Genomic DNA, 13,722 nt, shown 5'->3' with positions numbered 1-13,722 from the left:
ACTAGAAGGGACTTGAGGCAGGAAGCATGGGATTGAGCTGCCCAGTTTATTATTATTTCAGTTTGCAGCAGTAGAGATTCATAGAGACGGTTTTTCAGCCGATGCATTTGACTCAGTGTTGTCTTGTCCCCTTGTAACCTCAATTGTCATACCTGGTTAATTATTGCATCCATAGTTTCTGTTTGCAAATGGCAGCCAGAAAGCAGCATCCAGCACTTACTGACAGTACTCGGGTACATGAGGATGCATGACCCAGCAATACCCCCAAGCTGAGAATTGTGTGTGATAAGATTGTAAGGCTGCTGCTGATGAGCCTGTTGGAGGTGCCAGCTCCACATCAGCAGTGAACACTGTCTGTCTCTTCTAGTTTGTGGTACTGGGTGATGTGGTATGTTTTATTCTGGGAAATGGGAAGCCAGGCTGTATCTAATAGACAGTTCAAGTATGAAATTTTCCCAGACTGGACTTAGCCTGTTCAGGTTTCCTAGAACTGCCTTGTGCAGTTTAGCTCAAACTCAAATTGATCCTGAAAGCTCTGGACTTCTTTTTTTTAAGAGCTCTTTTGTTTCCCCTCCCTGCCCCTTTCATGTTTTCAGGAGCATTCACCTGTCCCTCCAAGCTCTGCACATGGAGCTGATGTTCTTTGAACTGTTGGACTGGTGTTTTTGTGGCTATGTGTACATCTTTAGATTTACCATGTGAGTGAAAGTGAGGCTACAATCTCAGGGGAAGGGTGCTCTAGAAAATGACTTGCAGTAAGCAAGAATCTCCCCTAGGTGGTATGATAAGTTTTAGAATGCAGTGAATTCCACTTGGATGAAGATCAGATAAACACATAATTCATTTAACTATAAGCTGGTCTCGTTTTCCCCTGTTACTTGCATTATAACAAACACTGGCTTCCGTGCATAGAATGACTTTAGTCAGGTGGTCTTTGCCTTTGTTAAACTTAAGGCATCCCTCGGAAAATGCCAACTCCTAGTTTTCATCCTTTTTGACTATAGAAACAAGTAATGCTTTTGTTGGCAAAGAACTCGGATCTTTCTACCACAAGGCAGAATGCTTTTAACACTATAGATTCCTATTTGAAATCTCTGGGTTTATCTTGCGAGTCGCACCCAACATTGTGTGGCATCTATGAAGGGGTCTTAAGGCACCCCTGGATGCCATGGCAACCTAGTTGAGAATCACTCAGATTCATAGACATTAGGGGCTGGAAGGGACCTCCCAAGACAGAGTCCAGCCCCCTTGCGATAGGCAGGAAGTCTGCTGGGGTCAAGTAACACCCGCAAGATAAGCACCCAAATGCCGTTTGAATGAGTCCAGAGTAGGTGCTTGCACCACCTCTGGGGGGAGTCTGTTCCAGACCCTAGACACTCGGACCATAAAGAAGTTTTTTCTTATGTCCAGTCTAAATTGGCCTTCCAGAAGTTTGTGGCCATTAGACCTTGTTATCCCTTGGGGAGCCCTGGTAAATTAGTGTTCTCCCAGATCCCAGTGCACCCCCCCCCCCCCCTTATGTACTTTACAGGCTGCCACCAAGTTCCCCCTCAGCCTGAAGAAGAGAAGGCTCAAGAGTCCCATGTCCCTCAGCCTCTCCTCAAGGCTTACTCTGGCCTTTTGATCATGCAGGTGGCTCTCCTCTGGACTCTCAAGCTTATCCTCGTCCCTCCTGAAGTGGGGGGGCCCCAAAACTGGATGCTGTACTCCAGCTGCAGCCTCACTAAGGCTGAGTAGAGCAGGAGGATAACATCCCTGGTTTTGCTTGAGCTGCATCGGTGGATCCGTGCCAGAGTCTGATTTGCTTTGCTGGCCACAGCATTGCCTTGATGGCTTATGTTCGTCTTGTGGTCAGGTCAGTCAAGACCCCCAAGTCTCTTTCAGTCACGGTACTAGCGAGCGTAGCACTGCCAAGCCTATAAGTATGATGCTGGCTTTTCCTCCCTAGGTGGAGTACCCTGCACTTCTCTGCATTAAATACCATCAGGTTTTGGTCTGCCTACCTTGCAAGCCTGTCCAGATCAGCCTGTATCATCCCCAACCTGTTCTCCAGTGTGACTGCCTTCCCCCATAGTTTAATGTTGTCTGCAAACTTTGCCAGTCTGCATCTGATGCCCAAATCCAGATCATTAATGAAAATGTTGAAGAGTACTGGTCTGAGTACTGAGCCCTGAGGGACACCGCTGGTCACCTCGTGCCATGTTGATTTGATCCCATCAACCAGTACTCTTTGGATCGACCACGGAGCCAGTTCCCTTTTAGCCCTACTCTCTTTACTTCTGCAACAGAACTGTAGGTTGTTTTAACTGTATAACTGATGAAACAGGCTATGAGTCATCTATATGAAGGCTTTCTAAAGCAGCCTTGATCTCACTGGGTCCTGTCAATTTCAAGACTGCTATTAGAGGCCTAAGGTGCTCTGAGAAACAAGGTAAGAGGCTGTACCTGTAGTTAATAAGCATTGTTACCTATTAATTCCTGATAAGGGCTTTTTCTTTAGTACTAAGGCCATGCACTTAAACAGAGTATGCTGTATTTGAGCCAGAGAGGGGCTGTACCTCTCATAATGGAATGTGTGTGTCTGTATCCTGGCAGGGCAGTTTTGCCTGAGGTTAAAACAAGCTAACATAGCAATGGTGGTGAAGACTGAGATTGTATGAACTGCACTGAGGCAGTAAGAATTTAGGGGTTTTTTTTAGAAAGCCCAAACTGATGAGGACCAGTTTGTAGAAATTTTAGGCTTTAGTAATAGATTTGTAAAAAAAACATTTGTTCCAGTGTAACTTTCTAGCTGGCAGAAACTAAGTTTAATTTATTAATTTTTTTAAATTTTTTCTTCCAGTGATGTTTTTGCCCAAGAAAACAAAAGACAAGGAGGTTGAATCCAAGAGTCAATGCATTGAAGGAATTAGTAGGTTGATTTGCACAGCAAAACATCAGCAGAATATGCTGCGGGGTAAGTGAACTATTTTTTCATTTCAGTATTCAGGGTGAGTGTTTTATTGGTAACAGGTGGGTTTGCTGATATTGAGCCAACCCCCAGCCCCTCTGCCTGTTGGCAAATCTGATGTTATGCTGGTCTGTGGCACAAAGTAGATCTGGATCTGGCTGGAGCAAGAGTCTTCAGACACAAGGAAATCCACAGGTGGCATAGAGCCATCATAGGGGTCATTTGTAGTGGAAAGGGTGTGCGGTAGGTAGTTTCCTTAGTGATTTTTCTGGATGCTGAAACAGCCTCTCGGCATGGTTTAAAGCAGCGGTGGCCAGCTGTTTCCACAAGTATCCTGTGAATTTAAGTCCTGCCCTGCACCCCCATGCCGTCCCCCAGTGCCACTGCGATCTCTGCTTCCCAGAAGTGTACCTGACTGCCCTGGAGCACTAGAACAGAGGCAGGGAAGCTTGGGCCTCCCACTATGTGGAGCAGAGTCCAGGCAGGATGCTGCTACAAGAGAGAAAACTGCAGTTTTATATGAGTGAGGGTCCAAATACCTGAATTTGATAGTGACTGCAGGGCCAGTAAAGGGTTAACTTGACTTTTGGTGATGACACCTTGTACCTCCTGCTACCCCACTTTGTTCTGTGTGGCCAGAGGCTCCAGGCCCATGCCAGCCCCTCCTTCGTTCCATTCTGGTGCCTCCCTTTACTGAGCACCCAGGGCTAGTGCCATGCAGCAGATGCCCATGCCACTTGTGGAACATGTGCTACAGGTTGTGTCCTGGTTTAAACTAACCCTGAGGCTATTCAAAAACTGGGTTCTCAATTTAGGGACTGCCAGCAGGCCCAGATGCTTACAACCCTCTTTTCTTCATGGCTGGGTGGAGGGATGTTCTGAAAATCTTAGCAACATGGGGTTACAGTTTGGAAAAGGTTGAAAATCATTGTTCAGAGCCATAATGGAAGCCAGGCTGGAAACAGCCTGCATCAGGATGCCAACACATCAGGTGCATCATAGCTTTAAGCTTTGTAGCTGGAAAAGGGAGGCTTGGAGGTTGATGCTACTGCCAGCTCTGCTCAAGTACTGGCAAATCTGCGAGTTTGTTTTTTTTCTATGAGCAGTTCCAGCTTCTGCATCCAGCATTGAGACCGTACCAGTCCTTGAGCCCAGGCCATACCAAAGTCCATTACAACTTCCCCATCCTCCTTGCTAGATAGGAGGGTCTCTTAGACCAGCTTGTGAAAGCCTTCAGGAGATTCTGGTCTACCAGGCTTCCCTCATGGCTCCTGGAGTAGACCAGAAGTCTAGTTTTGAGCCTTTTCTACTCACCCAAGCCACAGCTGCAGAAGAAAGCCTTAAAGGTGTGTAGGGAAGAAGGATAGGCTTCTGGTGACTGGCTTGTTGTTGACAGAAGAGTCCTTGAGATGTGTATTCACTCACCCAGACTGCTACTGATTGTACCTGCTCACGCGCCCAAGAGGCACTGCAGACACCTTGGATCTGCTTGGCTACAGTAGATGGTCTGAGAAGAGACTTTCCCTGCAGGCACCCACAATATCTCCCTGCTCCCCTGGGCAGTGCTGGCTACTTGCTCTCCTTTTGTGAAAGCCATGTTTTCTAATTCCGACCACTCCCTTTGCATAGGGCATGGACACATGGCTTCCTGCACAGTGGAAGGGGGCAACACTTCACCTCATCCCTTTCATAGCAAGTGCCTGTGCGCTTGAAAGCGAAAGGTGAAAGCGAACCTGCATTAGCTTATTCCTCTTCCTTTAACCCACCGTAGGTCAGTTTCTATCTTCTTGCAGGGTAGCAATATGTATATTAGTGGCTATTGCAAATCACCTGATCTGCAGCAAAGCCCTACTTTCCTCTTACTCTGTGGTAAGTTGTGTGCCCTTCTCTTAAGTTGTCGCTCTTCCTTATGCACATGTTGCTTCAGGAAACTGTCTGTGAGGCCAAAGGGTCTAGAGATGATCACTGTTGTCTAAGCAGCCCTAAATTCCAAGGTGGTAGCAGGTAAGGCACAGCCAAGCCTGGCATGACTCAGCCCACATTCCCCTTAGGTCATGTATCTCTTCATCAATGAATTGGTAGGAAGTAACAGTGATGGGCAGAAGTGCATGTCTGCTCTGCTGCTGAGTTGGAGCCTGCCCCAAGGGCTTCCCCTGGAAGACGAAGGCAGTGTGGCCTAAGCAGCATCACCAACCCCAGTGCTCTAAAAGCATGAGTTAGGCACTCAAAATGGCAATACTCTTAAAGGTTAGATGTTAGTCCTTGCAATTTTGCCTTCTGGATTTTGAACTCTTAGGGATCACATTCCTACGGCTGCTTCTGCAACCAAGCAGGCAAGGCACCTTTTGAAATGAAGCCCAAGATGTTTGTGCAATGCTACTTTGGGAGCTGAGTCTTTCAGCAAAACCCCTGCTATTGTCAGACTCATGCAAGAGATAGCAAAACTTCCTGTGTTCTCCCTAGGCTCTGCCTCCTGCTGCCAACACAAAATAATCATCAGCCCCACAACTCTGAGAACTAGGCAGGTCAAGCAGGGACTGCAGGCTATCTGATGAGAACCAAGGAGATGAAACCTGGTGTCAGTGACTCATGGATTTTGAGTACTGAATTTTGCGAAGTCAAAGATTGCCGTGCTTCTCCAAAGCTGACAAAGTGCCTAATAGAAAGAAGCAAGGACTGTGAGCATCTTACAAAGTGGCATAAAGTTAAAGTTCATCAGCATGAAGTGGCTACAACGTTAGTCTTGTGGGACTCCACTAGAAGCTGCAGACTAAAAGCTGCAAGCATCCCCATGTGGCTCAAGTTGCTTGTAAATTCCAAGTGTAACTGATAAGTCAAGAGGTCTGTTTTAGTTCATCCTTTTAATTCTAGCTCAGGGGAATTCAGGTTGCTAATATTATTGGATACTTGTAACTTACCAGAACAAACACAATTGCACAGTCTGCTGTGTTCTTTCTTTTAAAAAAAATCCCTAAATTCTCAATTAAAAATCCAAACTGATAAAACAAGACCTGAAAAAGACATGCAGGTAATATTATTACATTGATGCCTTGCCCAAAAAAGTTTGGAAATCGGTTAGTAAAGTACAAGAGATCAAATGACAATGAAACCAATAGGTTCCATTACTGCTGTAATAGAAACTACAGGTGCTGCTTCTGGAACAAGGGTCCATCTTGTTTGTTCTAGCCAGGAACTGGATTTGATGCTTGATAGCAAGAAGAGAATTTTTGCATAATGCATGTAGTCAGTTGCCATGATGATCCTATTGCCAAGGGTGGGCAGCCAGCAGAGTGCTGGCATCTTATCCATCTCAGCTGCAGAGCAGCTTGAAGCATGAGATTTGATAAGGTCTCTTTTCTAGTTCTCCTGCTCCCTTGTTGCCTTTCCCATTCTTGGTACTAACTGAAGCAGGAGGATGCCCTGGCATTGAGGGATTTGCTAGTGCAATAGTTCCTGCTTAGTGCTCTTTAACCTACTTCCATGTTTTTATCCTTTCCCACCCACAGTCCTGATTGATGGCGTCGAGTGGAACGATGTGAAGTTCTTTCAGCTGGCAGCGCAATGGTCCTCCCATGTCAAGCACTTTCCCATCTGCGTATTTGGACACTCCAAATCCAATTTCTAGCCGCTTTCAGCGGAAGGGCTTTTTGCCTGTCTGGAGACTGCACGCCTGCCCAGGAGCCAGGAATCTGAGTGCCAACTCTGACTCAAGTCACTCTGCTCTCTCTCCTGCAGATTACTTACAGATGTGCTTGGATTACTTTTGAATTACTTTTTTTCTATTAATTCCTGAGTTTACTACAAGGGAAGGAAACCCCTTAAAAGCAAAGCAAAAAAAAATCCCAGTCTTAAAGTAGAAATGTGCTGATAACATGGAAATTAATAGGGGAACCTCCAGAAGTGGAGCGACCTGCCTGAAACCTCCTAGAACTTAAGAGCAGATAGCTGAATAACTGCACTGCTTATTAACCTGAAACCTCATTGGTGTGTTTGGGGCTGGGGGTTCTGGATTGGGTTAAATGTTTTTTGTGAGTTGCTGGAGGAAGGGGTACAGGTGGTTGGGTGCAGGTGCTATGACCTCCCTCAAATTTCTGTGGAGAAATTTCCAACACTTTTTCTGTCCTGCCCCTGAAAGAGTCAAGAGTAGTCTGGTACCAAATAGCTTGTATGCCAAGACTGAAGTATGGGTCTGTCAAAAAAACCAAAAAAACCCCAACTCAGTAGAATAGGGGAGAGACTAGAAATTGTCCACAGGGAGGGCACTTCAGCATGGTGGTGCTGAAGTCCAGCTGTTGAAATGGGCAGGTTTGTTCATTCTCATGCCTGACTAAGCTTGGGCCGAGACTGAAGTGTATGACACTAAGTTAGTTCAAGGAAATCCCATTGTCCCAGATCTATCCCATAACCAAACCAAGCCAGTCACAATGCCCCCTGCAGCTGGATGCTGCAGTTGAAGAACACCAATTCAGTGGGGTTGCTGCTATTTAGTTTTTCACACAGGTTATTTACTTGTCAATAAAACGTTGTCCAGTCTCTGAAGGGAATGGATACTTTTGTAGCTGCAAATTTTTTTTTTTAATGCTTTTTAAAATTATTAATTAAGTTGCCAAAAAAAAACTACAGGAAAGATGAGTTGCTGTCTTATAGGTCAAGCGTTATAGGTCTAGTGACTAGCTCCTGAGCCCTTACACATGACCAGCTGCAGTTTCAATACCAGCTACATTGACATCCATACAGCAAAGCACACATGCATGTGATGGCACATAGTGACAGGCTCACAGAAACTGTTCCACTTTCACACCGTCCCTCAGGTAGTGCCTGCTGGGGTCCCCCTCACACACTCCTAGCTACCTGCCTATGACCTACACTTCTGGAACAAGGAATTTAAGTTGCTGCTGCTTTTTCAGAGAGAGGCAGCCATTCTGTCGAGCAAGGTCTTTGGACAGCAGGAATGCACAACTTGCTTCTCAGTAGTTTCCAGGTGTCCTGGGCATGGACTGCATCTCTCTTGGGGTTTGTCTTCTCCTTGGTCTAATTTTTGACTGCATCAATACACCAGTGGAGCACAGCGCACCTTTAACCACCCAAGACATTTGCCTGTGTAGGACCCATCCTGCCAGGTGCTGAAGGCTGTAACAGAAATTGAAGGCTCAGAAGGCATGTGGCACTTCTCATGACCCAGCACTTAGATGTGGATGTCACTGTCCTCATCCACTGCTTTCTGAGTATTGCTTCCCATGGGCTTTTTGCTGTGGGAAGGGATTTTACTGCAACAGCATGTAAGTCTTTAGTGGAGCAGAGCTTCATACACTATGGAACACCAACCAACTTCTTTGTTGAAGTGCACTATCCTGCTCTGCTTCTGAGCTGCAGCTGAGTTGCAACTCAAGCATGAGAAGACTTGAAGCTTTATGTTTTCTCTTACCCACTCTCCCAAGTATGGACTTATCCCTGGCAGATACTAGAGCTGCCTGAAGGTTGCTCCAATTCGCAAGGTTTCTTACGGGCTCTAAAGGGGTGTTTCAGCAGTAGAGGCTCTTGAGCCAGAGCAGCTGTTGCAGCAACTTTTCCCAAGAAATTGTCACCTGACTAGTGCAGTTTGCTCTGCTGAGTGGGCAGTAACATGCTCCAGAGAACAAAAGTAATGAAGCTCAAATCTCTCTTCAGTAAAGGCTTAAGTCAGTTTTGTCTCCCTGGAGCTAGTGTGTTCTCTTCTCCTTGGGGGTGCCACACACTTCACTGCTGGTGGTGACAAGTAGCTGTGAAAGCTCTGATGACAAGGCTTCTCCCTCCTATGGCAAAAGACACTCATCCAGTGGCTGCCTTCAAGATACCCTGGCAACATGGCATTAGGGTTGGGACTAGTAATGTGCAGGGCATCCAAGCAGATAAAGCTGGGTGGGGGCTAAAGCACCTGCTTTGCAGGGAGCAAACACCCCAGCAACTCCTTTGCTTGGAGGGAGTTTCATGAGGGCAACTGTGGGAGTTCTGGTTGTGAAGAGAAATGTTGGGCCTGACCAGCCACAGGTTCTTGGAGCACTTGCCAAATTGCTTCCTTCACCATCACTGTTAAAAAGGCAGCAAGGCTTCAAGAATATTTTTTTCCCCAGAGTCTGCTTGTTGGGACAGTTACTGACTTACCGTTGTCTTTAGGGTGAGCAAACGGCAAGAGAATCCACTCTGCCCTACATGCAGGTCATGCCCCTGGGCGGGAACGTCCAGCCAGGAAGGGCTTCATTGGTTTGGGCAGGACCTGAATGGACCAGTGGGAGAGGCATACCCAGTTACCAGTGCCCCTGCCAGAGGAGGAGGGAGGGTTACTGAAGTCCTAAGTGCCTCTCTTCTCTTCCCAATAAAGAGGAGCATCCAACCCACACAACACATGGCACATCTCTATTCCAGCTCCCTCGGGCTGCTGTGTTTTCTTATACTTTTTAATGGAAAGGGCTCCTCTTCAGTGCAGTAAGGGCCGTGCCCAGAAATCTATTTGTTTAGCTGTGACGGGTCTTTCCACCAAGTCGGTAGTGCACTCGTGCTAGGAATCAAATAGTTGTGCACTGATTTGCACCATAACACTTAACACAGCTGGTCACCTCAGCCTATTTTTATTAATACTTTCTTACTGTAGTGCTGAAGAGAGGGTCTGTTTCCTTTTACTAATTCTTGATAATGGTGGAAAGGGGAGGTCTCTGTTTTGAATGTAGTCATGTCTAGTGGTCAGTGTTTTCCAAGGCGACTTGCACTGTTCCTCTGGGCTAGTTCAGGGCTGCCTGGCAGCAGTAGCTTTTGAAAGAGCACATAAGCACATTGATTCTTTTTTACTGAGGCTGTTGCATCAGATGGGCCTGTTAATGAAAGTCATCATATGGGTTCTTCCTTATATCCCCCTCATTCCTGTGTAAGCAGAGTGACCAAACCCCACCCAGGAGCCACTTCTTTTTCTCACTCCAGTGTTGGCAGACATCCTTGCCCTGAATTGCATTGTCATTGCAGCAATGGGAAGGGCTTGAACTGGCTACTTGCAATAATTTTGTTTACTGGGTGCAATGAAGGGTTTGTCACTTTTGCTTCTCTTTTATATTTCAGCCTACTGTAGTGAAGACAAACTGTAGCTAACATAGGACTCTCCCAAGTCCTGCATATCAAACGTATGTTGCCCTCTTCCTACTAGTCTACCGTGCATTCATGAGCACTTTCACTTGTTGCATTTCATGTGGGTTGCTGGGGTTTTTTTTGTTAATTTTATACAGTAGAATTCACCAGGAAACTTTCCACCCTCTTGCTGCCCAAAGCTTTTGAGCAGCAGAAACTTTTTCCTTGCAGGAAGCTGCTCTGCAGCAGCACAGCAACTTGCAATAAAACACTCTGCCCAGCACAGTTTCCAAGGAAACGCTTGAACTCGCAGCCTCGTCAGGTGCCAGTTGTCCACCTTGGTGAAACTGTTGGGATCTGAGGAAAGCTGCATTCTCTATGGCTAGTAACTGCTTCCCTGCCTCAGTCAAGGGTTGGAGTTTGAGCCCCTGGGGTTTTTTTTGGTGGCAATATTTGTCTGATTAAGTTTTTATACTAAAAATATTCTGCACATCTTGGAGCTTCTTTACATGGTGTGCTCTATTCCTGACCACTGAGATGACAGGTCCTTAGTAGAGTGCGAGGAAGCTCTGCCATGAATGAGGTCTGTTGTAACACCTGGCTGATTTTCAGGAAAGGGTGTTGGTAAGGCAGGTCTCAGGTCTCCTACATGGTGCTCTCCAACCCATCCCTCTATTCCAGGAAACAATTTGGGAAAAGTCTGTTTATGTGCCTGCAGTCACTTGCTGTGATTACCAATGGATGCAGCTGGTATCTGCACTCTAGGACAATGCAAGGCCTTGTGTAGAGCTCACCGATAGGACTGTGCCTAGTTACTGCACCTGCTGGGAAGCCTATCAGCATATCTGGGGGCTGTTTAATAGCCTCTGCACTGATAAATGCAGAAAGACTACCCCTCGAGGTAGAAACCTAGTATGACTCAATGGTTAAAGACTGTTATGGTGTCTTGAAAAGAGGAATTTGCAGGTCTCCACTGGAGAGTGTGATTTAAGAAGGAAACTTTTTTTTTCCTTTGTTGTATTGTCTTGAATCAGAACTGAGAACCTAGAGGTCACTTTTATTTAGGCTCCTGGATTTCTGGCAGCACAAATGCAAGTTCCTGACTCAGGGTGGGGCTGGAGCAATGACCTAGTTCTCAGCAGGCAGCATCCCACCCTCCACCTGCTAAACTATTGCATCACCCGCACGGTGACGGCTGCACTCTGCAGGCCTCCTGCAGGAACGTACTGTAGGAGCAACAGTTGTCTGATTCCTGCTATGACCTAACATTTTTACTCCGACTGCTCCATGTAGCTTTGCTGTACTCTGACAAGGAGACAGCTTTTTGGTCTGCCTCCAGCACTTTCTTTTTAGCAGAGCTGCCATTTCCCTCTCCTAATGTCCTCCTGGCAGCCTCCAGTCCTCCTTGGTGACGGGATCTAAAGAAATGGCTGCTTATGCTGACCTAGAGCTGCAGATCTAATTTCCATCCTTCCCATGGGTTGGTGAGAGGTGGAAGGCCTTCATGGCAGACCTGGACAGATGCTTACCAATGCTGAATGCTGGTTAGAGGTGCATTTGACTTGCCCTAAAATAAAGAGCTGCCATGTTTCTCATGGAAAGCTCTCTGGAGTGGCAATAGTCACTGAGCTGCTGGTCTTCCATGTACCTCACCTTCAGTCCATCTATTGCAAACAAGCCAACCATGTTTTCTGTTCAGCTCTACAGTTGTTGCCCTGTTTACATCTTGGATTTAATTGCAAAATCTCTCTTCTCTCCCTCACCAGTTTTCAAATTCTTAGACCTGGCTGCTGCTTTTTGCTGCTTTTAATTAGCAAGCCTGTTGTCTCATTTGTGGAGGAGGGGGCTGAGGGAAAAGATAGGATAGGAAGTTTTATGGGTTAGCATAGATCTGCCATGCTCACTTGCAACAGCTGACCCAGTTAAAAGCCAAATTGACCGGCACTGTTCTGTTTTTCACCAAAATACTCTTCTTGCTGTGAATGTGTCCTGGGTGGTAATAGTTCAGCTACCGATTATCTGTGATCAAACTGCACGATTACTTTTTATCAGTAGAGCATTGTAGAAGTAATTTGGCTTCTAGGTTTCAAAGATAGTACCTGGCGCCTTGAAGTACTAAGGGAAATCATCCTGGTGAGTGTAGAGTCTTATACTCTTTGCCTCTATTGTGAAATAGTGAAAGGAGAGTGAAGCCCCTCTGTATTTCACTTTCAGCTGGGAGCTTTGCCTCTTGGGAATGTGAAGTCTAAGCTGAGAGGTCTACTTTTGCCATAGAAGCATCTGTTTTTCCTGGTGTTTTCTTAGAAGTGGAGATGAATATAAGGCATTGCCCCTTCATTCAGTGCGTTTCTGTATCTAGCAGATAGCACAGTGGTGACTCAGATGCATGAAGTTACCTTTTGGATTCCCAGCCTGACAGAGGTGACCGTAATCCAGGTACAGTGTCTCCCACAGACTTTTGAGAGGCCTCGTCAGCAAGATTCTGGTAAAAATATGGGAAATACTCTTGGAGTGGTGAGCTCTCTTGGTTTTTCTTAGTAGCTTTAGGACATGAAGCAAGAGAAGTAGATGCCACAGTTTGGCAAGTAGCAGGTCATTAATTTCCTTAAAAGAGAGGATGCTGACATCAAACTGTTATGTCCAGTCAGCTTCTTTCTTAAGACTTGATGGGAAGATTCCCAGAAAGTAGTGTCTCTGCATCATGTACAATGCGTCTTTACTCCAATGCGCCCTTTTAGAGAAGCACCTTGCTATGTATGGGTACAAAATGTGTGAGGGGTCACACACAGCAAGCATTGCTCAGACCATGGCATATGAAGGGATGTTACCACTTTGTAGATTTCTAAGTTGTCCATCTGTTTCATTGTTGTATTGTTTGGATTTTAGGTTTTTTTATGAAGACAAATTAAATGTAAATAGCCTTTTTTTGAAACAAACTGCAATGTGCGCAACCTTGTCAACTATTTTACGGTACTAATGCAACACTAATAAAACTGGATATGAAAGCACAAGCCTGTCCCATGAGTCTCCTTTTAGCTGGGGTGCTCCATATGTCAATGCTGGTGACCTGGCCTGAAGTGAAATAGCATGGTTTTGTAGCCCTGCTTTTCTGCTTATACCTGCTGCAGAACAGTTGCAGTTGCAAGCTACTCAGAATTGGTGCTGTGGAGTGGTTTGTCTTCTGATGCACGAAGGTGGAAAACCTTCCCCAGAATAAGGAGACAGACTGGCTTCCACTGCAGCAGAGGAACTGGAAACTGTCTGGTATGGCCTGTTTTGCAGCCAAAACACTCCCAGCGCTGGCCCAGGGAAACCATTGCTGATGCCAGTTGTGGGGATGTGATCACCACACTGCCTTGAATGGTCAGACTGCACTTGAGATGAGTTTTCTGTATTTGTGCCTTTTTTTATCATGCCCATATGCTGCTGTTTGAGCATCATTTGACACTTGGGATGCTACAGAGCTGTTCCATCCCCTTTCACCTCTTTCTGGACAGCTGGGGTCCTTTAGTTCTGCAAGAAGCACAGAAAGAAACCTGTACAATCCTATCCTTTGAGAACATACAGCCTGCAGCCAAAAACAAATGTTCCTTTAGATCACCCAGAAGGTGCAACACTCCAGGTACCACTGTCAGCTCTTCAATCTGAAATGCCCAAATGCAGCTCCTTACAAAATCCTT

General features: G+C 46.0%; 1 protein-coding gene across 2 annotated transcripts in view; it reads left to right on the top strand.

Annotated features, from left to right (window-relative positions):
• The window catches only part of PACS2 (phosphofurin acidic cluster sorting protein 2), a 131,271-nt gene extending 118,218 nt beyond the window's left edge, over positions 1-13,053 (top strand). For both annotated transcript variants that reach the window (XM_059728261.1, XM_059728260.1), the window contains 2 exons: positions 2,843-2,956; positions 6,457-13,053. In XM_059728261.1, coding sequence (XP_059584244.1) covers positions 2,843-2,956; positions 6,457-6,575 — 233 coding nt within the window. In that variant the 3' untranslated portion in view covers positions 6,576-13,053. The remainder of the gene's footprint in view (positions 1-2,842; positions 2,957-6,456) is intronic.
• Positions 13,054-13,722: the final 669 nt, after the last annotated feature.

The sequence above is a fragment of the Alligator mississippiensis genome, chromosome 5 (genome assembly GCF_030867095.1).
Source record: "Alligator mississippiensis isolate rAllMis1 chromosome 5, rAllMis1, whole genome shotgun sequence".
Taxonomy (NCBI): domain Eukaryota; kingdom Metazoa; phylum Chordata; order Crocodylia; family Alligatoridae; genus Alligator; species Alligator mississippiensis.
The sequence above is the reverse complement of the archived record's forward strand: the minus strand, read 5'-3'. Positions and strand labels throughout refer to the sequence as shown.